Here is a 27,506-nt window from a genome sequence, read left to right as displayed (position 1 = left end):
CACACCAGAATCTTTAGTTTTGGCACACAAACTTAGTTGCAGAATGCAAACTCTCAATTCTCTGACTAGGGTCAGGCCCCATGCATTGGGAGCATGAAGTCTCAGCCACTACATCACCAGGAAAGTTCCAATAAAGTATCTTTTAATTAATGTATGTGCATTTTTTAGACAGAATGCTTTTGTACACTTACTAGACTATAGAATAGGGTAAATATAATTTTTTTGTGTGCCAAAAAACATAACTAGGAGGCCAAAAATACTGTGCGACTCTGTTGTAATATTCACTTTACTGTGGTAATCTGAAACAGAACTCCAAAAGATATCTCCAAAAGATATTTTTTGTGAAATTTTAAAAAGCACAAGACTAAAAATAATAGCTAAGAATAACATGTAATTGGGTGGGGCAATGATGACGGTTTAAGTATCTACTTTTCAGTGAGAATATCATCTTGTTTTTACCTTTTAACCCTGAATCATTCAGAAGTGAATGCATTACTGCTTCAATGAAAACACTTTTTCTTTTCCCATTTGCCATTTTTCTTACTTTGTTTTCATGTTTATCAGAGCACCCAAAACATTCATTCTCTCTCTTATCAATAATTCAACTTTTTACAAATCATCCTCAAAGGCAGGGCAGAATAAGGCAGACTGGTACCTATCACCTGGAAAAGCATGCCACAGGAAACAAGATTCCAGCCAAGCAAAAGTCTCTCGGCTGCTTTATCGTCCACTTGACTGTTGGGTTAACTTTACCAATTATACTCTCCAGTGTTTAGAGGAGTTGGGAATGGAGGCAAAACATCATTGCCATCTTGGTGCTCAGCATTGTTTATTGAGTGGGGGATAATGTAGCAATTAATACTGTGAGTAATGAAATTTTCTCTTCCCTCTGGCAGTCTTAATACTCTGGGCTTCCCAGGTGGTGCAGTGGTCAAGAATTCACCTGCCAATGCAGGAGACTCAAGAGATGTGGGTTTGATCCCTGGGTCGGGAAGATCCCCTGGAGAAGGAAATGGAAACCCACTCCTGTATTCTTGCCTGCAGAATTTCATGGACAGAAGAGCCTGGCAGGCTACAGTCCATGGGGTTACAAAGAGTCAGACATGACTGAGCAACTGAGAACACACGCACATCTTAATACTTACAATAAAGTAAATCAATAAAAAGGGGAATGAAACAAGACTAGGGAAATTGAGAAGCAAGATGGTTCAAGTTCAAATATAGCATAAACAAAATAAATGGGTTGAATTCCCTGGTTAGAAGACAGAGTCTCACACTGAATTTTTTTAATCAAGTTATGTGATACTTTGAAGATAGTGACAACCTTTGAGAAAGGTGGGAATGCTCACAGGGAGGCAAGGAAGGAGCTTTGAGGGCTAAGATGTTCTAACTGTTGATGTGCGTGCTGGGTATGGGGTGGTTTACATACTGGACACTGAAGGTCTAGGTGCCTCCCTAGAGTTCTTGGATGCAGCCAGGCCCAGAGCCCAGGAGAAGATGGAGCATCACTTCAAAGAAAAACATTGAGGCACATCATTAACACCCAGCCTGTCCCACAGGAGATGAACCCCACTCATAGACGCAGAGCTTTTAAGATGATGGCAAATACTCATTTCAAATGACAAAGAGAGACTGAAGTACATAAAGACCACAAGAAACAGGTTATGAAGTAGAAGAAAACATCAGAGAACCTAAAGTTTGCCTTCAGGGAATAATGATGAAATAATACGATGCCACACAAAGACACACCCAGCAGATAAAAGATGCCTCAGAAATTTAAAATTTAACAGAATTAATTGCATAACAGCATTAGAAGATGAAACTGAGGAATTCTCCCATAAAGAGTCCAAAAGGCAAACTGAGAAAAAATAAGAATCGAGGAACAACATCGCCTATGCAATATCCAAATACTAGGAGATTAGGAAAGTGAAGACAGAGAAACAGAGAGGAGTTACTTACCAATAGAATCATTCAAGGGTATTTCCCAAAAAGGGAGGATGTGATTTCCATATTAAAAGACTCAGAAGGAGAGGGAGAGGGTGGGATGATTTGGGAGAATGGGAATTCTAACATGTATACTGTCATGTAAGAATTGAATCGCCAGTCCATGTCTGACGTAGGGTGCAGCTTGCTTGGGGCTGGTGCATGGGGATGACCCAGAGAGATGTTGTGGGGAGGGAGGTGGGAGGGGGGTTCATGTTTGGGAACGCATGTAAGAATTAAAGATTTTTAAATTAAAAAAAAAAAAAAAAGAAATGATGTAAGATTGGATCCACATCGGACCAAAATAATAATCTGTTGTACTCATCAGTGTCCAGCATGAACTAAAAATAAACTATAGACTCTAAAAAAAAATAAAATAAAATAAAATCCCTAAACTTGGCTGCAGACATCAAAAAAAATAAAAATAAAAAAAATAAAAGGCATGGCCATGCAGTGTACAGCGTACAGTGGGTTAGCCTGATCCATTCACACAGCACAGAAATTTTCAGCACACCGGACAGAGACCTGACTCAAGAAACCTCCTGAGAGGAAAACCCTCCTACAAAGTTACCCACTGAGGATCCTATGGGTCCCACTTCTCCAGGGCTCACTCGGAACCAGGAGGTGGCAGTTAATGTCCTCAGAATTCTCAGAGAACTGACTTCCAGTCTAGAATTCCAGCCCCCGGACCCAGAAGAAGGGCTGCCTTCTGCACAGACACCACCCAAATCTGTGATCTGGACCCACCGAATAAGTGAAAGGGGAACATGTGGTTTGCTTTTCTTGAGCACTGAGTCATATTGGTTTGCCTGTTTTCCTCTTGGACTGTTTCTTTTCTCACCCATTTGTCTTTGTTTTTCCTATGCTAGTGTTAGGACGTGACCCTGTGTCTGTTAAGGGAATAAACACTTTGGTTTTGTTAGTGGTGGTTTTTCAGTCCCCTTGGATCCTTTGCCCAGTCATCAGGTCCCCTCATTCCTGCCCCTTGGAAACCCTCAGTCATATCTCTTCGTCTGCCCTCCCACTTGCCCCTATCTATATTCCTTCCCATTTCTGCTAGACCCTCCCCCACTCAGCACTGCTTATCTGACAGCTACACCAGCAGGGACTCCCAGCTGGGAGAGGTTCATTGCTGGAATCTGTGAACACTTGTCTGGGGCATTCCTCCACTCTGGGCCCCTGGGATGCTGGGTAGGCAATGTCAGCCCAGGGAAACAGCAGCTACTCAGGAAAAAGCAACTCACCTGTGTTTCCCTAAAAAGCACTGTCTCTTCAGAGGCATAAATGCAGATTCCAGTGCGACCACACCACAGCATGGATGCGAGGAGGGTAAATGGGTTAATGCACATGGGTGCTCAGAGCTCTTCTGATGTTGCTGCTGGTGCTCCTCCTCCTTTTCCACCTCCTCCTCCTTCTCCACCTCCTCCTCCTTCCCTACCATCATCATCACCACTGTCACCGTCACCACCATCACCACCATCATTATCCATGGGCTACTCAAGTTTTCTCTGCTGTGATCCTCATTCAACCTTGACGACGTCCATAAAGACCTCGTTTTCAAGCACAGCCACAGTGAAAGATAGACCTCAAAATATGAATTTGGGGTGCACATAATTCAGTCCATAGAAGATCTTATTTGGAACAAGGGTCTTTGCAGATATAGTAAAGGTAAGGCTCTGGAGATGAGCTTGTCTGCACTAAGGGGGGCCCTTACTCCAGTGGCAGACAGCAAAGAAGACACGGGCACCGAGGGGGAAGGCCACGTGAGCACAGTGGCAGAGACCGGAGTTATGGGACCACAGGCCCAGGACCCCCGGGGCCACCAGAACACGGCAGAGGCTTGGGACAGGGTCTCCCTCAAGCCCCAGGAGGAATCAACCCTGTGACACCTTGCTCCCAGACTTCTAGCCTCCAGACTGCAAGAGAATAAATGTCTGTGGTTGTAAGTGCCCCCCAGCTTTTGGTAATTTGTTACAGGAGACTAATATGGCCACCTAAATAGTCACCCTGTTTATTCATTGATTCATGAGATAAATTTCTATTGAGTAGGTAAGTACAAAGGACAGAAACCCTACTCTCAGGGGCTTACCTTCCAGTGAGGAGTCAGGAAGTGGTACAGAAAAAACCTATACATTGTACGTATATTCACAGGTGATGATGGGCAGGAGAGAGTAGAGTGAGGCAAGGGGTGGGGAGGCTAGCTTTAACCACAGAAGTGAAGGGGCCCTTTGGGAAGGGTGACATTTTAGCCAAGACTTAGAGGAGCAAGGAGTCCAGTGGGAACCAGGGAGAAGCATCCATCATATCCACATGACACAGAACCCATCAGATATCTGGGTGCTTCCAGAGCCCACAAACCCCACCTCTCCTTCTGTCCCTTCTCCCGAGCCCACCCCTGCCTCGGCTTTCTGGCGGTCCAGGCTCCCCGGAGGTGGATCTCAGCTGTCCGTGGTGACTGTCGCCCGGCCACTCTTCACACCACCCCACAGCCTCTTCCGGCAGGAAGCTTTGCTCATCCAGGGCAGGGACACAATTTAACCTGCTCTCAAGGAGGGCCATGATGTGGGCAGGGGTGTCCACTGACATTCTCTGAGGATGCCTGAGTTTCAGAATCAGCCACAACTAGGGACCACTCCACTCAGGGCTGGAATAGAATTTTTTTCCTAAATCACAAGACAATCATCATTCAGTCCACTAAATGCTGTCCCCAGAATCCCAGGGACAGGGGAGCCTGGTGGGCTGCCGTCTATGGGGTTGCACAGAGTCGCACATGACTGAAGCGACTTAGCAGCAGCAGCAGCAGCAGCAGCAGCAGCAGCAGCAGCCCTGAGATATGCTGCATCACTGTGGCCTCTGCCTGGAGGTGGTCATCCCCACCTGCTCAAATGGCCCAGGACCCCAGAGCCCCTCCACTCACTAGATCTGTAGGAGTGCACAGCAAGTCAATAGCAAGACCAAACCCCAACTTTCATATTTCATTCAAGACAGGCAAGATTTTTCCCTGTTCCTTTATAAAAGATTAAGCAAAAGGACACTCATTAGACAGAGAGAGACTATTCAAGGGGAATTCCAAATAATATAAATCATCTTCCCTGGATTCTCATGTTTAGGTAAAGAAGTTAAAAAGAGCTTAAGTGTATCCATCCGTTGCTCCCACTTGGGAGCGGTTGCTCGTCACTTGAGGGGGCTGTTCATCAGAGGAGCAGAGCCCACACTGGGGCCCAAGGAAGGAAGGAGTGACAGCATTTTAGAAAATTACACTCTCTCCCCGCAGGATAAGTGAAACAGATAGGAGTGTCTTTAAAATATCCACACAACCAACTGCTTTTCTATTAAAATGGCCAAGGAGTTTAGTCAAGCAATTTTTTTCCTTTATTTTTGTTAAATAAGATTCCAGAAAGTATAGTGCAAACACTCAGTAGAAAAGTTGCAATTAAGAAATGTACATTCACATTTAACATTTCAGTCCATTCACTGTTTTTTTTTAAATAAAAATAGGACAAATTATTCAATTACTTGTCTCAATTTAATAATCTTGGAAAAGACTGGAAGGTACTCTACAGTGTTCAGTGGACTTAAAAATAGACCCGTATTGATTATACAAATCTATCATGAGAAGTTACCCAGTGATATTGAGTTGTTGTCATTCGGGTACAGACGTTTCGTTTCCGCGTCTAAAGAAGCATTTTCCGTGAGCTCTACCAGCGGGACAATGTGTCACCCCAGCCCACTCTGTGCTCCCTGGAGGGACACAGGAGGGCGAGGGGTTCACACAACCCTTCTCAATGAGTAAAGAAAATCCAAGAGTGAGCTTTGGGTTTACCTTAAATGGGAGTGGAATCTGCTGCTAAGAGATGGTCAGAATTGGTACATTAGCTCTGCTTGTGCAAGGTGGGGTGCAGTTGGTGTGAACGGTGTGCACGAGAGACAAGGGGAGTGCACTGAGGCTGAGAGGAGACACTCAGGAGGGGTGCAGGAGCTGCACAGGCTCAGGGTCCAGGATCCGCCGAGGTGGGACGCGCTGCGGCCAGCCAGCAGACGACCCGTGGTGGCCTGGGCCTGTCCCTTTGCACATGCTGCGAGTTTTGGAATCCAAACTAAGTTTTACACGGTTAGGAATTTCACAGCATGCGATGTTGAGTGCAAACGGCTCACGCGGCCACAGTTTCAAAAGAGATGAAGGCAAAACCACGTGCCTCTCTGGGGCTGATGCCCAGGAAGCATCGGCGACCCTGGCCCGTGGAAGAGGCCGCAGCAGCGGCTTCGTCAGGATTCCCGGAACGTAGGAATGGTGCCCTGAGACATGTGCTGCGTGCCTGGGCCAGGAGTTGCGTGGGGGTTGCTGGTGGGAGGCAAAAATCAAGTTCTGGCTACTGGTGGGCCTGCTGCCCATGGAGTGCCATCTGGAGCGTGAGCCCCAGACATGGCTCTCTGGCTGGCTGGTCCCGCATGCTTCCCTGCATGCACTCATGAAGCCCAAGGGTGGGCAGCTCTGGGGGTTGTCTAGAAATTCCTCTCTGCTTAAACATCAGTTCTCAATAAGGGACTGCCAGCTGTTTTTAGAATCCAATCCTGCTGAAGATGAGCAGCCTGCTCTGGCAGCCAGCCAGCCCTGGGGGAGTCAGGGACACCTGCACTCTGCAGGCACCCAATTCTTCACCATCCACCAAGTCTCTGCCTCACCTTCCACACATTCTCAGTGAAACCTGCTCTTGGACGTTCTCTAATCCCCAGAAAGGAACACTGACCGCCTCTTCCACGTCATAGCGTGACAAGGACACCAGAGGATTCTGACTTGGTAGAGCCACCTGCTGGGGGCTCGGTTGGCTTCATGTAAGTGGAGAAGTGTGTGCAGCTTGGGAGCGTCTGAGGGCCTGGTTCTCTCCCAGGCCAATGGTAGAGAGGCCTTATAGAAAGTGACAGGATAATGGTCCTCCTCACTGAGGGACAGTTTCTAAGACACGATGGCAGACGGTACTGCAGGATTCAGGTTTAGGACAGAAAGGATGACAAGACAGGGCAGGGATTCCAGCCCAATGTTGTAAGTCTTTGCTGGGGACCAGCTACTGGAGCAGGGCCCGCACTGAGAGGAGAGCACACACTGTCTTCATCTCACAGTGTCAGGCCCAGCTGAGGATGACTCTGTGCCCAGGGACACCCAAGGGGTGGGCTGTGGGGCACACTCACTGCCTGGGGACCCACCTGGCCGCTCAGAACGAGCCTGGCATGCACCCCCACCACTCACGTGCACACAAGCTAAGGGCGCCATCAAAACCAACACAACTTCCCCAATTTCACCGTGAGTCAAGAGGCGCTGAATAAAATGGAAAACCAGGAGCTCGGAATGAATCCTGGTCCTGCACTCAGGACTGGGCAACTTTGTCCACGTCTGTAGCCTCTCTGAGCCTCAGATTCTTCATCAACTATGTGGGGAGCACGGCCACACCTCCCCCTGCCGGCTGTTTGGAGGTGGGTGGGGTGAAGCACAGGGAAGATGCTCCGTCAGCTACCGAGCTAGACGTGGGTCTTAGTCATGATGGCTTCCTCAGTTTGTGGTCACAGGAAAAGTCCACCGGAGATGCAGTCTAACTGCACAGAGGAGTGACCTGCCATTTCCCTGTGGTTATTAGTGTAGAACAAACTGAATCCAAGGAAGTTCAGGAATTTCACAAAGGAATGAAGGATTATATTAATAACTACAGGGACAGTCATTATTTGTGGCTGAAGAATAGGAGCCATCTGTAATCGCAAGAGATCCGGGGCTTCCCCAGCCAATTGAGACCCATTCCCTAGAAGACCATCTGTCTATTGTCTTCTCCTTCAGCCCAGAGATTGAAGCCAGACCTCCAAGTGGCTGCCCACGTGCAGGGAGGTGGGGGATGCCCTGCCAGCTCCTTCCTCCAGAACTCCTGCACCAACAGCCACCCACCTGCAGCTCTCCCCACAGGCTTCCACATATACCAGAACCCAAACACAACAAAAATAAAACCACCACACAGACGACAGGAAGTGGAACCAGGCTGGGGTCTTGATGCCCTGAACTTTGTACTAATACTGGAGAGAGATTCTTTAATAAAAAAAAAAAGAGGGAAAGAGGAAAGGAGGGAGGGAGGGAGGGAGGGAGAAAGCCTTCTTACTCTCTAGTAGTTGCTGGAGGTGGAGGCTTGGGTTCCACCCGGATGCCAGCGGGGGTCAAGGCTGCCTTTCTGTCCACCCCTCCCTGCCTCCTGCTTCCAGGCTCGCGATCTCTAGGGGCACACAGGGACGGCTTCACCTGATGCCCTGGGGGGCAGTCATCTGTCTGTATTCCCAGGTATTCCTGTATTCCTGTAGTCTGTATTTCTGTATTCTTAGTTTGTTTCTTATATGAATCCATCCTGATTCCAGGAACAAATAACTGATTCTAATTTTGCTTATACCATGCCATGCAAACACACATGCGCGCACGCGCGCACACACACACACACACACACACAGATTCAGATTAAGTTAGGCCTCTGGCAGAAAACTTAGTAACACATGTGTTATACTTTCAGGAAAATTAAGGAATATGAATGTCTGGGTTGTTACCATAAGGTCAAGCTGTTTAGGGAGGTCCAGCCCAAATGGGGCACCTGAAATTGGGCTTGTTAATTTCATGAGATGGACAAAGAAGACAGATTTCCTCTCACCATCACAGGACCTGCCTCCCACACATGTGAGCACAGAGGGAAGGACAGAGCACAGAGCAAAGGAAAATCCCCTGAACCCTTTCCAAAGCTTCCTGGGGCCTCCTGGAAGTGAGAAGTCCCCAGGAGCTCCCCTGTATGCCCATAGTCTGGGGTGTGCCCCTGACCTGAGAGGGAAATCTAGATTGGGTCCCAGCCTCTGGGGCTGAGCCCACGGTCCACAGCTGGTGTGACTGACCACCCTGCTGGCCATGCCTGCCTGGCCCCAGCCACTCAGCTGTCCCTCGCATCCCACTCACCCTCCCACACTGTCTGCTTGGCGCCAGGCTCCCGGCCATCAGTTCACAGAGAATCAAGGATGCCCTCCCTGCTTTTGACAGTGGGAAACAGCTGCCTGGGGCACTCCCCCGGTGCCACCCATGCAGGTGCACTAGCCCCAAGCTCCTGAGACCACAGGGGAAAAGTCACAATTCCACTCCCCCCATGGCACACAAGGCCAACCCTCGGGCACCTGGCCTGGTCTCTGCTCACAACAGACCAAGAGACGTCATCGGACATGGCACTGTGTCAGCGAACTTCCTAGGGTAAAACCCATCTGTCTCCCAACTCAAGGTGGAGGCCTGAGCCATTACAGCTAGCCTCCAAACACCCAGGCCTAGGGTCCCCCTGTCCAGCCTGCTGACCTCCAGACCTGGCAGCACAGCCCCCGGTGGACCTGGAACCTGACGTAGACCCACCCCCAGCCTACGGTCCTGTGAAGGCAGATGCAAACCCAGGAGGCTGCACGAAGAGATGCCACATCTTTCATCGTCCACAACGGAACCGGGAATGTTACATGACAATCTGGGAAGGCTACTGCACACTTGCAACTTTCAAAGCAAACTGCAGCTGGCGAGGGCGACGTCCGGGCCCTGGGACACGGTCGTGTCCTCCAACTGCCAGCCAGCCACAGCCCACCTCTCATTTAAATATTTCACCAAAGCAAATATTTTGAAACCAATTGCCTCTACGAAGTTTGGATTTTGGGTTTTTGTTTTGTTTTGTTAATTGAAGCCATTACAAAACCAGGGCAAGTTAGTTTTCGGGGACGGTGGGGCTAGTTATACACAATCGACGGGCCTGCACACTTCAGAACGACAAGTGTGACAGCAGGTCTGTGGTCCCCCTGTAAGGGAACTGCTTGATGCAGGGCATATCATGAGAACCCACATTTCCTATGTGTGTGATGGACGTACACTTAGGCAGCATTTGCCTTACAAGTCATGCGTTTTGTCCCCAGAGGACCTGCCACATAGGGAGAAATCTCCAGGATCCCCAGACTCAGGGAATCACAGAACACGCCATGCGGAAGGGCAGACGCACCCTGGAAATGAGATGGGTCCACCTGCCAGGGAGAAAACCTAGACACAGCTGCCAGGCCAACCCAGCTCTTCCTTCCTGAGCGGCAGGTGAAAGCAAGGATTCAAATATTATATCCAGGTCGCTGCTGGGACAATGGTATCAGGTGGAGACAAAGCAAGGAAGGCTGGCTGGACCCTGTCCAAGCCTGCACACCAGCCAGGGATTGGGGGTATCAGCGCCCCACAGTGCCCTTCAGTTTGGGGAAACATACACATGGCTTGTCTCTGACTTACCAGTCTGCTTTGGACCAGACCTGTCTCTACAGTTTGGAGTTAGAGTTATTGCTTCTAGTGACAGAAAGGATTGGAAGCCCTGGTGGCTCTGGAGTCTGATAAACACGGCAGGCTCACGGCGGCCGGGTCTGGGGCGAGGCGTCCACCCTGTAGGACACAGACCTCCGAGTGGACTGGCCCAGGGTTGGGGGCTGTGGAAGCATTTGGAAGTTCAGGGCTGCGTTCTAATCTACTGAGGTCAGGCACAAGAGGCATGCAAGGGTCTTGAAAGGACACAAGGTCGGGGTCATTCCAAAGGGTAGCAGCCTAGCCAAGCAGGGGGATGCACTAGGGACCTCACGCGTAGGCTAAAGTGTGCTGTTTACACCGGGTGTTGGGCTTGCCTTCATTTTGGTCAGAAGGGAGTAGGCAGCACCTTACCCAGCACTATTTACAGAGCATCTTAAAATAAATAATTTAGAGAGAATCCTACTCGGGAGGCTCTAATATTTGTACATGATTATTGTACAAGGTTAAAAATAAATAAGGCAATATCATACAGTCTTATCACAAATAAAAAGGAAATTGTTGACCAAACCCCAAGGAACGTTATGGCTGAACACGGCCCCTGTGCCCACAGGAAGCAAGTAGGGTTTGGAGCTGCTGATGATGAAGGTGGTTCTGCTCATCGAAGGGGAGACCTCGCCGTTTCAGAACAGCCGAGGCCCCGATGGCTTCCCGAGGCGGCGGTGACAGGGGGGCCACGCGTTCCGTGGCTTTGCCAACCCACATGGGGATCCCGTAGCTCTGTGGACCCAAGGTCCCAACACGGCAAGGCTGGGATCTCACCCCAGGCTCAGGGTCCATCTCGCTCAAGTCGATGTGAATTCAGAGCCAGTGGCTGTGGGAGCAATGACTGCTTTCTCACTGGCTGATGGCTGGGGCATCCTCACCTTCGACCGACTGTGGCTCCTCATCTTTAAACAGAAACCGCGTGCTCAGAATATTCCTGACTTCCTACCTGCCTCATCCACTTCTAAGGGGCCATGTGATCACACTGGTCACATTGAGTTAACTCACATGGCCCGGGATCCTCTCTGCAGCTTACAGCTTGCACCCTGAATGGAGTGCCCCCTTTGCCAGGTGACAGAGCGTTTTTGCATTGTCATAATCCGCTATGCCGTCCACCTCCTCCCACCGTACCCTGGGGTGGAAGCTCGGCCACGGGGAGCAGATGGGCAGCAGGACCTGGGACAGCATCTCAGCCCCACAGCTTGGCACAGATGTGCGCACCGGCAGAAGCCATGTGCTCTGGAGACGACTTGGTTCTGCCCTGTCTGTAGGAGGCGGGTGACCACTCATCCAGGGTGCATCTGAGGAAAGACTGTCCACCTGCCCACCTCTGTCACTGGCCCATCCATACTGGCTAAGCGGCCAACTCTGTTGGCTACCCGCCCCCACAGTCACAAGACACATGCCCAAAATGGGGGGAGCCCAGAGGACACGGGGTTCAGTCCAAAGTGAGCCCCTGTTCCAATACAGAAAAGTTGGGACCCCCAGGGAGGGGGTGGAGCCCTTGGAGACCAGCGAAGAGAGGGATACCCAGGCTGCTAACTCTGCCAAGCAGGGCTCCCCTGCAACCCACAGGACGCCCTCCAGATGCTGTCAAAGCTCTGGGTCTCGGATGGACATCCCTCCCACATTGACTTGCCTGCCCAGAACCTTCCCTCCAGTTTCAAGCTGCCCTCCTCGCTGCGGTCGCAAGTCAAGGTCTCCACGTCCAGCTATTTCTAGACAGTTCCTTCCCACTGGCCCTCCTGCACTCCTGCCCCCTGCAACAGCATATTCCAGCATGGTCACGCTCCTCGTCTCCATGGCAATCACAGAGATACACTGGTAGGAGATTCCCAGCCTTGCACAGAACTATTTGCAGTCGTTTTCCCCGCAAATTAGAGCAGGGACATCTAAGCTGACAGCCATGAACGCCAAAACTCCACATCCAGGGGACTGGTTCTGCTGGAGAAATGCCTTCCATCCAGGAAGAAGCTTTCTCATGCTTGTGAGGTTCACTTATCTTCAAAGTCAATGAAGCTGTGCACTGCTGTTCAGCATACAGGAACCCAAGATGCCACGGTAGCGAGGTAACAAACGACACCAACTACCTTCTCTCCTTTGAACAAACAGTGGCGTGGGCAGAAAAGGGAATGTCCAGGTTTCACAGGAGCTGATGCACTCAGGCAGGGCAGGTGGAGAACGCAGAGGCAGAACATGAACTATGCTGGTCACAGAAATGTGGCTGCAGGGCCCCCAAGAATTCCAGAGGACCCACCTCTGACTCTCAGCGAAAACTAAATCTGAAGAGAGCCAGTGGCCACCACCACGCATGCAGTGGGACAGAGGCTTCTCAGTTCTTCCCAAACCACCCCCTAAGGCCTGTCCAGCTCTGCCCTGCTGTTAGAGTCCTGACTCCCACTCAGGGCTCTGCAAGCCACTGCCTGGGGCTGGCGCTGTCCCCATGGGACCCACACTGCTGGGCTGACGCTGATCCATCTCAGGGCACAAGGTGGGCGCCCCAGTCACTCTGCCAACCAGACCTCTGAGGCTCCCACTCTAGCCCATGGCCCTGGAGAATGTCCTGAAGGTCCTGACACCTGGAGCTGACCCAGCCAACCTCCCTCTGCCACTGAGGTGAGGACAAAGCAAACACAGTCGCCGCTAAAACCTCGGTGTCCGTGCGGTCAGGGTTCACCCCTCACCCGACTCACTGCTGGACTCACTGCCCAGCTGCTTCAAGTCATGCCTGGACTGTGCCCCTTCCCCAGCCCAGTCACTGGCTCCCGGCCCTGCTCTGCTGGCTGGGCTGGTCCCTGCGGGAGCCCCAAAGACCCCCAACACCTCAAGCATTTGTGCCCTGTGCCCCGAGCGGCTGGCATGGGCTCCACTAAGCCTCCTTCCCAGAGGCTCCAGGGGGCAGGTGTTGGCCTGGGGGGCCTGGGGCAAGCCCCGAGCCCTGCAGAGCCCCTGGCCCAGCTCCAACCGGGAGGCCAGCTGCGGGGGGCACCGGAGGATGACCCGCGGCCAGTCTGGTCTGGAGGCCAGCTCTTCCGTAAGGACACATTTTCCGCTCTGAGTTCAGGGACCTGGTTTGGGAGCCATTTCCATCGGTCCTGCCTTCCAGGAAGTACGTCAGCATCTCGCCCTTGCCCTTGACACTGACTTTGCCTCGGCACACGAAGCGGTAGGAACCCCGCCGCAGCAGCCGGTGAACTTCCTCTGTGACCTGCAGCGGGGAAAGGCGGTCAACAGGGAGCCCACGGGAGGGTCCCTCCTCCCCCAGCACTGCCCACTCCGATGGCCCAGCCTCGGGCCTCCCCAGCTCTGCCTGGAGGCTGAGTCATGCTCATCCCATGGTCGCTCTGGTCTCTCTGTGGGAAGGACATGATCATGCAAAGAGCACGGGACTCAGAGGGGCCTTAACGGGGCCCTGGACAAACAGGAGAGGACAGCACTCACCATGAGGAGTACCGAGAGTAGACAAGCAGACTGGACGGGGCCCACAAGGACCCAGCCTCAAGGACTGTGAGCTCTGTGGTCACACCCAAGCCAGATGCCTGGACACCAAGCTCCAACTGAGGGCCGGAGCTACATGGCCTTACGCGGTTCCCCAGCAGGTTCAGTGCACCCCAAAGTCCTTCGTGGAACTGAGCCACTGACTAGCTGGTTACACAGGGAAGATGCTATCGTCAGAAAGGTCACTTCTCAGATGTGGCCTCCGATATGCAAGGTGGCAAAACATATGGTGATAAAAGTCTCTTTCCTTTCACACTGAACCCACCATTCATCCATTCAAAAAGATCTGCACTCCCTAGAACCCTGACGTCCAGCTTGAGCCCAAATATACACACTGACAAAACCCTCTGAATTTTATCCTTATGGTGAGCGCCCTCCTTTCTTGCCTTATGAAGAATGGGAGGCAATAAAATTCCCAGACCATTGCACAAAGAATTGCTGGAGGTAAAGGTAATCCGCCACTACACACAGTAAAGCTGAAGAAGGTTTTAGGTTGGGATGGGCCTGGGTGTCCTTCCAGGTTGCCTGGGAGCTCCAGCTGCCCCTGTCCTCCGCATCCCTCCACCTTGAGATTCGAGCCAGGAAGTTCCAGGCTGTGAGTCGGGGCTGTGCATGATGTTGACGTAGTGGGTCCCAGAGAGGGTCCAGGTCAAGGGCTCAGAGACACAAGGTCCCCCAAGAGGCTGAGAGGGCATCCCCCAGGAAGTCTGACTTTTAACCATCTTCAGGAGAATCCCTATATTTCCCAATAGTCTGACTAGGAACTCTCCCTAGAGCTCTCTGTGAGGCCTGGCCAGCATCAGGGATGGGGGGACACCTGCTCTGCAGTCCCGTCAACCTCACTGTCTAAGAGACAGTGCTGGACCCCCATAGAGGAATTTCCAGGGAAGTACCTGCTTGATCTCCAAGCAGATGGCTGAGGTGGAACCTGGGAATCATCATAGGTACCTGCCTGAGAGTTAGTGCCCAATGAATGGGGGCAGGACCCCAGGAAGTGAAAGGGCATGATGCTGGAGAGCCCCAGGCCAGCAACCTTCTCACTGAACTGCAGCCTGCAGGATCACACCCCAGTGTCTCTCTCGAGCCCTAAAGTGAATGCACAGGTCTGTGGAGGACCAAGTGAGAAGTTGTGATAAAGTTAAAGGACCAGTGTTAACTGGCTGCAAGGTGGTGACTGCTGGGTGTGCAGTGCTCAGAGGCCGACTCGAGGCCCGACCACAGCAGGAGGGCTTGGCCCTGCTCACCCAGCACTACATTCTCTGCCACTGTCTTTCAAATCTTCAGTGTCAGCTGACGTCATGGCACCAAGGTCTTGTCCCCCATGAGCCACCCACAGGTTCCCAGGTCAGGTGGCCCCACTGCACCCACCTTTCAAAAGGCAAGGAAGCCCCTTCTCTTCTAGGGAGCTGTCACTACTCCCAACTAACTGTCCCCTGCCATCACCCCAACTCTTCTCCTGACCACAGAGGGTTCACCCCGCCCCCCGCCGCCGAAGCCGCAGATACACTGAGCTGCATGGCTCAGTGTCCCCACCCAGAAGAGGCAGACAGGGACAGGAGGACGCAGGCTGCTGAACTGGGTGGCCACCCCAACATGACCCTTGCCCCTCCCACCTCAGTCTCCCACCGCCAGGATGGACACCTGGGCCCTGGGGACTTCTGAGTGAACTGACCTGGATCCTGCCCTGGACGCCGGTACTATCCATCCGACTGGCCACATTGACCGTGTTTCCCCAAATGTCATACTGTGGCCTGCGAGCCCCGATCACTCCAGCCACCACAGGGCCAACGTTGATGCCTAGAAAATAGCCACGGTGTGGGGTCAGTGCAGAGGCTTCCGAGGGGAGGAGCTGCCCCTCGTGAAGTCATGGCTTCCTGGGGTGACCAAGCAACACTCCTCCCCAAAGCAAGGACCCTACAGCATTGCCAAGGGGCAGCTCCTGACCTCTACTTGCACACCACACCATTAGCCAGCAGTCCCCACTCCAAGAAGTCCCATTTCCTGGAAGCGCGACCCCATGCTGAGTCCTGCTGCTAAGAAAGCTAAGCTTTCAGTCTGCAGGTGTGTGGAGCCCAGAACCAAGTATTTGAGGATGCTCTAAAGAGAGTGAGGCTCCCTTCTCTTTATGTGGTCAGGGTCTAAATGGCCTGGACAGTGACACAGGCCCAGGTGCCCCAAATCTCCCCTGCAGCCAGGTCTGGGCTGACACCACATCACTCCTTTTGACTCTGCATCAATTTTTCTGAGCTTACCCAAGCATATTAATAACATTTCAGACACTGACCCAGTCAGCTCCCTAAAGCCTGGGCAGTAGGTGCTTGGTGTCTTCGGGAGGTGGCGGGGGCAGAACAGGCTAAAGTGAGCCGGGAGGCTCAGGCTCGGTGGATGCAGGAACCCAGGGAGAAACCCCAAAAGGGCCGCCTCCATATGGCTGGGGGAACCTGGGGAGGCCCCCTCTACCGCCCTGGAGGCCCTAATTCATGTGGGTGAGACTGAGCCAGGATCCAGCCACCTGTCTGATCAGCCGCCCAGGCATGGAGGTTCAATTGGCCTGTGGGTCCTCAGTAGGAGAGTAAGAAACAGAATTTCCCTGATGGACCCTTGGATCTGTTTGCTGTCACATCCGTTCATCGATGAGTCTGAGCCCGCAGCCCCAGAGGAGAACTGAACCCTGTAGGTGAGGCACAAAGAGTGCCCTGCTCCTACCTCCAGCACTTCCCGCGGGCCGGGCACCAGGGTTAGGTAAGCCCTCGTGTTTAAGCTCATCAGGACTGCCTCCGCTCTGGTGAACACTGGCTACCACCTCTCAAACCCACTCAAACCCAGCTCTAAGTTCTGTTTTTAAGGTCACTAAACATTTGAATTGTAAAACAAAAATAAATGTCCAGTTTAACTGAATCATAGACTAACAGGTAAGGGTGGGGAAAAAGAGGGGAGGGAGGGACAGACAGGAAGGAAGGAAGGGAGGGAAGGAGGGAAAAAGAAATCTCTAGTTTAACTATATCCTCAACTAATACAATTTTTTCTGCTAAATTCATCTACCCAGGGGGGGGGAAAAAAAGTGAATTTAAGACAAAAAAAAAAAAAAAAAAGAAAGAAATCCTATAGTTTGGTAAGAGCTAGAGAGGAGCTCAGATCCCAGCTGGTCTTCTTCCTCACTCACAGGTGAGGGACAGGAACCCTGGAGGACCGAGGGCCCGGCCTGAGCCTACACCCCTGGGCTCCTGCACAGCGTATCAGATACCCAGGCCTGCTGACAGGAAGCAGGGCATCTTCCTTCAGGTAAGTGTGGGCTCAGAGGTGTATCTGAGAGTCTCTAGGACAATCAAGATTTCTCCTGTGTTGTGTGAGCTGGACAATGATTCTTCCAAGCTCTAAGTCATGGATACCCAGTGGTCCCTGCATCCCTTGCACTCCTCTGGGTGGCGCCATCCTCCTTCCTGTGAGATAAGGGAGTCTGGACCAGTGACCCCTGCTCATGAGGAAAGGCTCAAGCCACAGGCTTCCAGGGCAGTAGAGAAAGGGTGAGCTGGCCCAAGCGATGGAATAGCTTGCTGCCACATACCAACACGGAGCACGAAGTCGTTATAAGACTGGTAGTTGATCTCATCCAGGACATCAAACATCTCAATGGCAAAATCTGCCAGCGTGCTGAGGTGGGAGGAGATGCACTTCTTAGCCTGGACGTGAGCACACACAGGTTATTACATTTGAGGGGTGTAAGGGCAAGGAGGACAGGGACACTCAGCCAGTGACCTGCAGGGGTGAGGGGACTACCCTGTACCCCTCATGGGATCAGGAACTTGATCCCCATGTCAATAGCTGGCTGGGGCTGGAGGCTGGCTGGGTGGTTCTCATCAGGGATTGAGTGGCACCCTACAGCTGCCCTAGGGTGTGTTTATCATCCCATTCTACAGGTAGGAGACTGAAACAGAGGTAGAATATTATTGCTCAAGGCTTACAGCTCCTGAGAGCAGAGGCTGAGGCCACTGGAACCTAAGCAGAGCCCTTCTGCAGGAATGGGCTGGTGGGATGGAAGGGGACCCTGTTGTGGGAAACCAAATGTCCCACTGCTCAGACAATGCTGCCACTGGCCCACGGTAAACAAAGCAAGGTGAGCACACTGGATGGTCAGCATTCACACAGCAGAGAGCAATTCCAACCCTCCTTCCTCACACTGAGACTCTCTTTCATTGTGTTTTATCTCCTTGGATACAAATCAGGTGGTTTGCAAAGATTTTCTCCAAGTCTATGGATTGTCTTTTCATTATAATATTTTCCACAAGTAGAATTTTAAAATTTTAATCAAGTCCAACCTAACAGTGTTTTCTTTCACAGATCATGCTTTTTGTACCACATCTAAAAATTCATCACCAAACCCAAGGTTACCTAGATTTTCTCCTATGTTATCTTCTAGATGTCTTATAGTGTTGCATTTTACATATAGGCCTATGATACATTTTGAGTTCGTTTTTGTGAAGAATGTAAGGTCTGTGCCTGGATTCATTTTACAAATATAGATAGCTAGATACCCAATTTTTTCTAGCACCATTTGTTGAAGACTATCTTTGATCCATTTGTCAAAGATCAGTTGATTATATTTATGCGGATTTATTTCTGGGCTCTCTATTCTGTTCCACTGGTTTATTTCACTACTCTTTTGCCAAAACCATACTGTATTGATTACTGCAGCTCTATAGAAAGTTTTTTAATATTACTTATTTATCTGGCTGTGCTGAGTCTTAGTTGCAGGATGTGAAATCTTTGATCTTTGTTGAATCATGCAAGATCTTTATTTTAGTTGGAGCATGCGAAATCTTAGTTGCAGCATGCAAAATCTTAGTTGCAGCATGTGAGATGTAGTTCCCTGATCAGGGATCAAACCTGGGTCCCCTGCATTGGGAGCCAGGAGTGTTAGCCACTGGACCACCAGGTAAATTCCATAAATCTTAGTGTCTGATAGTGTCGGTCCTCTAATTTAGTCCTGCTTCTGCTATGTTGTGTTGACTACCCTCAGTCTTTTGTCTTTCCATGCAAACTTAGGATCAGTTGGTCAATATTACAAAATAACCTGCTATACTTCGATCAGGATTGCATTGTCTACAGATCAAGTGAGAATAACTGACATCTTAATGATATTGAGTCTTTCTATGCAGAAACACTGAGTTGTTTTTGGCTTATTTAGATCTTCAATCTCTTTAATCAGACCTTTATAGTTTTCCTCATAGAGATATTATATATATATACATATATAATTTCTACCTAATATATAATTTGGGGGTGCTAATATAAATGGCATTGTATTTGTTATTTTAAATTCCCCTTGTTCATTGTTGATATAAGAGTAAGCACTGACTTTTGTACACTAACCTTGCATCCTTCAACTTTGCTATAATTGCTTACTATCATTGTTTTGTTGATTCTTTTTTATTTTCTACATAAACAATCATGTTATCTATGAACAAAGATACTTTTACTCTTCCTTTTCTGTCTACACACTTTTTATTTCCTTTTCTTGTCTTACTGCGTTAGCTAGGACTTCCAGTATAAATGTCAACTATGAGTGGTGAGAGGGGGCATGTTCCTCATCTTAGTGGAAGATATTTGCTTCTTACCATTAAGTATGATACAGCTACAGGTATGAAACGCTACAGGGCTTTTGCAGATATTCTTTAAGTTGAGGAAGCTCTGTCTCTTCCTAGTTTGCTGGGAGGTTGTGTGTGTGTGTGTGTGTGTGTGTTTTAATCAGGAATGAGTGTTACATGCTGTCAAATAATTTTTCTGCATTGATTGATATGTTCATATGATTTCTCTTCTTTATCCTGTTGATATGGTACATTTTACTAATTCATTTTGAAATGTTGAACCATTCATCTAGAATAAACCCTTTATCTAGAATAAATCCAACAACCTGTTTGTGGTATATAGTTCTTTTCATATATTGTTGGGTTCAACTAGTAAATATTTGTTAAGGATTTATGCATCTAAATTCATGAGAAATGCAGTTCTATAATTTTCCTTTCTTGTAATTCTTTATCTGGCTTTGATATTATGGTAAAATAAAATGATTTAGAAGTATATCCTCTATTTCTATATTATGAAAGAGATTTTAGGAAACTGGTATGATTTTAGGGAACTGATATGAGCCAACTTTCCTCAACTGCCTGCTAGAATTCAACAGCAAATCCATCTGGGCCCAGTGCTTTCTGCTTTGGAGAGTTATTAATTACTGATTAATTTTCTAAAAATAGATACAGACCTGTCTAGATTATCTGTTTTCCTTATACAAGTTTCAGCAGATTATGTCTTTCAAATAATTGGTCCATTTCACATAGATTATCAAATTTTGTGGTCAGTTATGTTTTTATACTAGTTAGAAATAGGAACTTTTAAAATATTTGATTTTCTAATTGTCTGTAGTTAAGATAGAGAGATAAAATAGAAATTTCTATGTTGTTTTACATCCAGCAAGTTTGGCAAAGTTATTTAAAAATTCTATCAGTTTATATACAAACATTTATGCCCTGTATAGTTTAAATAAGCAAGCAATTTGAGAATGAAGGTTTGTTCTTACTTTACAATTCATAAATCATCTATTCACTTTTATTTCCTTATTGGACTGGCCAGGACCTCCACTGTAGTATCAGAGAGTTGTCCATAATACACTTTATATCTTTTAAATGTCCATTGGTTCAATGGAATTGGCCACGCTTTCATTTCTAATATTAGTAATTTGTGTCTTCTCCCTTTTTCTTGGTTAGCATGGCTAGAGATTATCAAATTTATTGATCTTTTCAAAAAGGCAACTTTTGGTTTCATCGATTTTCTTCACTTTCTTTGATTTTGTTCATATGTGCTCAGATTTTTATTATTTCTTTCCTTCTGTTGCTTTAGGTTTATATTGCCCTTCTTTATGACTGAGTGACTTCACTTTCACTTTTACTTTTCTAAGATGGAAGCTTTCTGATTTTGAATTAGTCTTCTTTTCTAACGTATAGATTCAATGACATAATTTCTCTCTAAGCACTGCTTTTTCTGCATCCCACAAATTTTGATGTCACATTTTCTTTTTTTTTTTCGGGGGTGGGGGCGGTGTTAGTTCTAAAAGGTCTTGTAGGTCTTCACAGAACAGTTCAACTTCAGCTTCTTCACCATTACTGGTTGGGGCATAGACTTGGATTACCGTGATATTGAATGATTTGCCTTGGAAACAAACAGAGATCATTCTGTCATTCTTGAGATTGCATCCAAGTACGGCATTTTGAACTCTTTTGTGACTATGATGGCTACTCCATTCTAAGGGATTCCTGCCCATAGTAGTAGATATAATGGTTCATCTGAGTTAAATTCACCCATTCCAGTCCATTTAAGTTCGCTGATTTCTAGAATGTTAATATTCACTCTTGCCATCTCCTGTTTGACCACTTCCAATTTGCCTTGATTCATGGACCTAACATTCCAGGTTCCTATGCAATATTGCTCTTTACAGCATCGGACCTTGCTTCTATCACCAGTCACATCCACAACTGGGTGTTGTTTTTGCTTTGGCTCCATCCCTTCATTCTAACACCCAAAAAAGATGTCTTTCTCATTATAGAGGACTGGAATGCGGAAGTAGGAAGTCAAGAAACACCTGGAGTAACAGGCAAATTTGGCCTTAGAATACAGAATGAAGCAGGGCAAAGGCAAATACAGTTTTGCCAAGAGAATGCACTGGTCATAGCAAACCCCCTCTTCCAACAACACAAGAGAAGACTCTACACATGGACGTTACCAGATGGCCAACACCAAAATCAGATTGATTATATTCTTTGCAGCCAAAGATGGAGAAGCTCTATACAGTCAGCAAAAACAAGACCAGGAGCTGACTGTGGCTCAGATCATGAACTCCTTATTGCCAAATTCAGACTTAAATTGAAGAAAGTGGAGGAAACCACTAGACCATTCAGGTATGACCTAAATCAAATACCTTATGTTTATACAGTGGAAGTGACAAATAGATTTAAGGGACTAGATCTGACAGACAGAGTCCCTGATGAACTATGGACAGAGGTTCATGACACTGTACAGGGGACAGGGATCAAGCCCATCCCCAAGAAAAAGGAATGCAAAAAAGCAAAATGGCTGTCTAAGGAGGCCTTACAAATACCTGTGAAGAGAAGCGAAGCCAAAAGCAAAGGAGAAAAGGAAAGATATGCCCATTTGAATGCAGAGTTCCAAAGAATAGCAAGGAGAGATAAGAAAGCCTTCCTCAGGGATCAGTCCAAAGAAATAGTGGAAAATAATAGAATGGGGAGGACTAGAGATCTCTTCAAAAAAATTAGAGCTACCAAGGGAACATTTCATGCAAAGATAGGCTTAATAAAGGATAGAAATGGTATGGATCTAACAGAAGCAGAAGATATTAAGAAGAGGTGGCAAGAACACAAAGAAGAACCGTACAAAAAAGATCTTCATGATCCAAATAATCACAACAGTGTGATCACTCACCTAGAGCCAGACATCCTGGAATGTGAAGTCAAGTGGGCCTTAGAAAGCATCACTATGAACAAAGCTAGTGGAGGTGATGGGATTCCTGTTGAGCTATTTCAAATCCTGAAAGATGATGCTGTGAAAGTGCTGCACTCAATAAGCCAGCAAATTTGGAAAACTCAGCAGTGGCCACAGGACTGGAAAAGGTCAGTTTTCATTCCAATCCCAAAGAAAGGCAATGCCAAAGAATGCTCAAACTACTGCACAACTGAACTCATCTCACACACTAGTAAAGCAATGCTCAAAATTCTCCAAGCCAGGCTTCAGCAATACATGAACCATGAGCTTCCAGATGTTCAAGCTGGTTTTAGAAAAAGCAGAGGAACCAGAGATCAAACTGCCAACATCAACTGGATCATTGAAAAAGCAAGAGAGTTCCAGAAATACATCTATGTCTGCTGTATTGAGTATGCCAAAGCCTTTGACTGTGTGGATCACAAGAAACTGTGGAAAATTCTGATGGAGATGGGAATATCAGACCACCTGACCTGCCTCTTGAGAAATCTGTATGCAGGTCAGGAAGTAACAGTTAGAATAGGACATGGAACAACAGACTGGTTCCAAATAGGAAAAGGAGTACGTCAAGGCTGCATATTGTCACCCTGCTTATTTAACTTCTATGCAGAGTACATCATGAGAAATGCTGGGCTGGAAGAAGCACAAGCTGGAATCAAGATTGCCAGGAGAAATATCAATAACCTCAGATATGCAGATGACACCACCCTTATGGCAGAAAGTGAAGACGAACTAAAGAGCCTCTTGATGAAAGTAAAAAAGGAGAGTGAAAAAGTTGGGTTAAAGCTCAACATTCAGAAAAATAAGATCATGGCATCCAGTCCCATCACTTCATGGCAAACAGATGCAGAAACAGTGGAAACAGTGGCTGACTTTATTTTGGGGGGCTCCAAAATCACTGCCGATGGTGACTGTGGCCATGAAATTAAGAGACACTCCTTGGAAGGAAAGTCATGACCAACCTAGACAGCATATTAAAAAGCAGAGACATTACTTTGTCAACAAAGGTCTGTCTAGTCAAGGCTATGGTTTTTCCAGTAGTCATGTATGGATGTGAGAGTTGGACTTAAGAAAGCTGAGCACCAAAGAATTGATGCTTTTGAACTGTGGTGTTGGAGAAAACTCTTGAGAGTCCCTTGGACTGCAAGGAGATCCAACCAGTCCATCCTAAAGGAGATCAGTCCTGAGTGTTCATTGGAATGACTGATATTGAAGCTGAAACTCCAATACTTTGGCCACTTGATGTGAAGAGCTGACTCATTTGAAAGACCCTGATGCTGGGAAAGATTGAGGGCAGAAGGAGAAGGGGACGACAGAAGATGAGATGGTTGGATGGCATCACCAACTCAATGGACATGGGTCTGGGTGGACTCTGGGAGTTGGTGATGGACAGGGAGGCCTGGTGTGCTGTGGTTCATGGTGTTGCAAAGAGTCAGACATGACTGAGAGACTGAACTGAACTGAACTGAGTGCAGCACTTTCACAGAAGGAGAAGGGGATGACAGAAGATGAGATGATTGGATGGCATCACCGACTCAATGGACATGAGTTTCGGTAAACCCCGGGAGTTGGTGATGGACAGGGAGGCCTGGCATGCTGCAGTCCATGGGGTCATAAAGAGTAGGACACGACTGAGTGACTGAATTGAACTGATTTTCATTTTTATTTAGTTCAAAATATTTTCAACTTCTCTTGAGATTTCTCATGTGTCCTTCGTATCATTTACAAGCATACTGTTTCATCTCCAAATATTTTGGAATTTTCCAATTATTTCCTGGTAATTGATTCTCCTAGCAAAGGTTTCCTTGGTATCTCAGTGGTAAAGAATCCGCCTGCCAATCTAGGAGACACAAGAGATGAGGGTTCAACACATGCATTGGGAAAATCCCCTGAAGAAGGAAATGGCAACACACTCTAGTATTCTTGCCTGGGAAATCCCAAGGAGAGACGAGCCTGGCAGGCTACAGTCCATGGGGTAGCAAAAGAGTCAGACAAGACTTAGCAACTTAACAACAACAGTAGATTTCTATTTTAATCACATTCTAGTCTGAGAATATAGTTTATATTATTTCAATTCTTTTAAATTTTTTAAGCTTGTTTTATGGCCTAGAATGTGATCTATCTTGGTAAATGTCCCATGTGAGCTTTAAAATAAGTATATTCTGCTGTTTTTCAATAAAGTAGTCTATAGATGTCAATTATATCCAGGTGATTGATGATGTTGTTCAGTTCAGTTCTCTTTACAGATTTCCAGCCAACTGGATCTACCAATTACCAACAGCATGGTACTGAAGTCTCCAACTATAATAATGAATTCATCTACTTCTCCTTGCAGTTCTATCAGTTTTTGCCTCCTGTTGTTAAGTACATAAATATCAAAGATTTCTATGTATGCTTGGAGAATTACCTTCTTTATCATTCTGTAATGTACCTCTTCATCCTTGATAATTTTCCCTGATCTAAAATTTGCTTTGTCTAAAATTAAGATAGTTACTTGAAATTTTAACAGGGCTAGCATCTCTTTCATTTTCAGTGTATCTGTGGCTTTATATTTAAAGTGTACTTCTTGCAGAAAACCTAGTTGGGTCTTGAATTTTAGCGACTCTGTCAATTTCTGCCTTTTAATTGATGTATTAAACCTCTCACATTAAAGGTGACTGCTGATTCAGTTAGCATCTACCATATGTATAACTGCTTTCTATTCATGGCTTTTTCTTCTTTTTACATCTTCCTCTCTTTTTTCTGTCTTTTTATAGGGGCAGTCTTGGGAGACGAACACTCAGTAGTGCCAGTTGCCGGGATAGTAGTGGGGGTGTGGGGAGGGGTGAGGAGGCAGGGCTGGAGGAAGTTCCTGTGTTCAGCATTCTGCATTGGTTTTTCACAGAAGGCTGTGACTACAGAGAGCTGGCCACTGACAAGACAGCCTTCAGGCTGCTCCCTAATCCAATGCAGAGGCCCACAGCATGGAGCCTGCCCATGGAAACCTGGGCAGCTGGGGACAGAGCCAGGACCTAGTCCCTGAACAGGGCACACCTGTCAGTCCATACTCACCTTGGTCCCGGCAGTGGGCGCCAGCCCCACAGCAGCCATGTACGTGCTCCCGATGGTCTTGATCTTCTCTAGGTCTTTGTAAAAGTCTTTGTCCATGAGCTTTGTTTGAAACACAAAACTGTTAAATGTTACATAACATTTTAGACAAGTCACAGCAGTGTACAGCCGCCGGAAGCAAGCACAGAGCAGATAGGTGCATTCTGGAAAGCAATGTGTCTTCTTCATATGGGCACAAGACAAGTTCTGGGATTGAACTGAGAAATGCAGGCCTCATGGGCTCTAACAAAGGCATTTAAAAGAGGCACCAAGGAAGAACTGTGCAGGACACACCCCCATCCTCCAGCAGCTGACCTCACGACCACCCAGGAGGAGGACAGGCCAAAGGGAGGGAAGCAGGCACAGACCGGAGGCCCACTGCGGACAGTGAAGAGATACCTGCCCCCCCATCCTGCAGGTGAGGCTGCCCACCTGAGCGTGGCATTCACAAGGAAGAGCACAGGTACCACCACTCACCCTCCCCATCTTAAGGCAAAGTTTCTTCCTCAAATGTCACGATCGGCTGCGATTCCCAAGGAGACAAAATACATGTGATGCCCCTGGCCCCATGCCATCCGCAGAGCACACACTACATCAGTGGACACAATTCAGGACTCTGTAGGAGGGGGCACCCCAGGACACCCAGGCCCCAGGGTGTCAGGACTGCAGGGCGGCCCTTACCTCATCAAAGTCGGCGATGATCTCGTTCAGAAGGCGCAGACACTCCACCCCCATGTTGTTGCCATCCAGCTCAATGTAGAAGTCATTGAAGTTGGGGATGGATGCAAACATGACCCCCACCTGCGAGTACGACTGGTAATACAGGTCCTGGGGGATGTCAAAGGTTGGGTCAGGCAGCGAATGGGCAGCCAGAGCAGCATTCAGGGCTAGTACTGGGGGCAGGCCCTGCAGACCAGGTCCTGAGATGTGGCTGCCAGGATGTGCTGGGACTCCCATGCCACATCAGGAAGGGGCTCAGAGGATCTAGGATGATGGGGGGTCATTCAGCTCATAGGTGGGTGCAGAGCCCCCTCAAACAGAGGCAGAGGCACCTAGGAAGGACACACTGTTTTGGGAAAACTACTGGCCCTGGACCCAGCAAGATGAAAAGATGAGCCCCAGATCTATTCCAGGTCAAAGCTGGTCAAGCTGAGCCTGGGGGCTTGTGCCTTTAGGACCTAAAAACCTAGCCTGAGCCTCTTTATTCTTGAGTCAGCTTTTGTAAGCCCTGCTCCGTGCTGTCCAGGTGCTTTCAGAGTTTTACTGCAGCAGGTTGTGGCCATTAGAATGTTCAGACCAACCCAGACAGCACTGAGCACAGAGAAGGGAGTGAATAGCCAAGCAGGTGGGGTGTGGTTTCGAAGGCACCTGCTGCCCAAACTCAGCCAGGAGGGGGCCACCCAGGCCTTGAGGCAGCATTTTGCAACCTCATGTGTGACTTACTGCAGTATCCTGCCTTTCTTGTGGGGACAGTGGATGCTATGCTCTCTCCCAGGATCAAAGGGGAGGACATGCCAATTCTGATTACCTGTCAACCCCACGTCCCAGGAGTTTTGGATTTGGCCCTGCCCTTGAGGGTGGGCAGAGGGGCCACTGCACCTCAGTGCATGCAGGCCCTAGGCTCACCATGTTGCGAGGGTTTGACATTAGGAAGTGCTGGGCAACGTGGGCTGGCAGGAGGTTGAAGAGAATCCTCTTGTTATCCAGCTTCACTTTCTCCATGTCATCCCGCTCCTCCTCTGCCTGGGAAGGGGGTGCTCCATTAAGTCACCCAGCCACCCATTCGTGCTTTCTTCCCTCACGTGACAGCCCACCATATGACACTCCCTTACTTGACACCCCGCCGTGTGACAAGTTCTCACCTGGATCAGACTCTGAACCCTCTTCCAACAGGGTTTTGACTCTGGGGTGTTCATGTGTCTAGTTTTAGCAAGAACCCTGCTAAGTCAGTTTAACCAGATACCCCATCCTTGACATCTGATCACCCCAGATATTTGATCATGGTCCTCATCTCCAACCCTCCCCAGGTGATGTTAGA

At 48.4% G+C, this 27,506-nt stretch overlaps 1 protein-coding gene across 2 annotated transcripts in view; it reads right to left on the bottom strand.

Annotated features, from left to right (window-relative positions):
• Positions 5,333-27,506, bottom strand: part of ADCY1 (adenylate cyclase 1) — a 106,663-nt gene continuing 84,489 nt past the window's right edge. Inside the window, exons 15-20 of one of the 2 annotated variants that reach the window (XM_018047050.1) lie at positions 27,095-27,211; positions 26,150-26,296; positions 25,433-25,531; positions 17,400-17,514; positions 15,507-15,631; positions 5,333-13,544 (exon numbers count right to left, since the gene is read on the bottom strand). In XM_018047050.1, the coding sequence (XP_017902539.1) occupies positions 13,206-13,544; positions 15,507-15,631; positions 17,400-17,514; positions 25,433-25,531; positions 26,150-26,296; positions 27,095-27,211 (942 nt within the window). In that variant the 3' untranslated portion in view covers positions 5,333-13,205. Of the gene's footprint in view, positions 13,545-15,506; positions 15,632-17,399; positions 17,515-25,432; positions 25,551-26,149; positions 26,297-27,094; positions 27,212-27,506 lie in introns of those variants that run through there. The other variant, XM_018047051.1, reaches the window with a different exon arrangement.

Source organism: Capra hircus, chromosome 4 (assembly GCF_001704415.2).
Source record: "Capra hircus breed San Clemente chromosome 4, ASM170441v1, whole genome shotgun sequence".
NCBI classification, from domain to species: Eukaryota; Metazoa; Chordata; class Mammalia; order Artiodactyla; family Bovidae; genus Capra; species Capra hircus.
The sequence above is the reverse complement of the archived record's forward strand: the minus strand, read 5'-3'. Positions and strand labels throughout refer to the sequence as shown.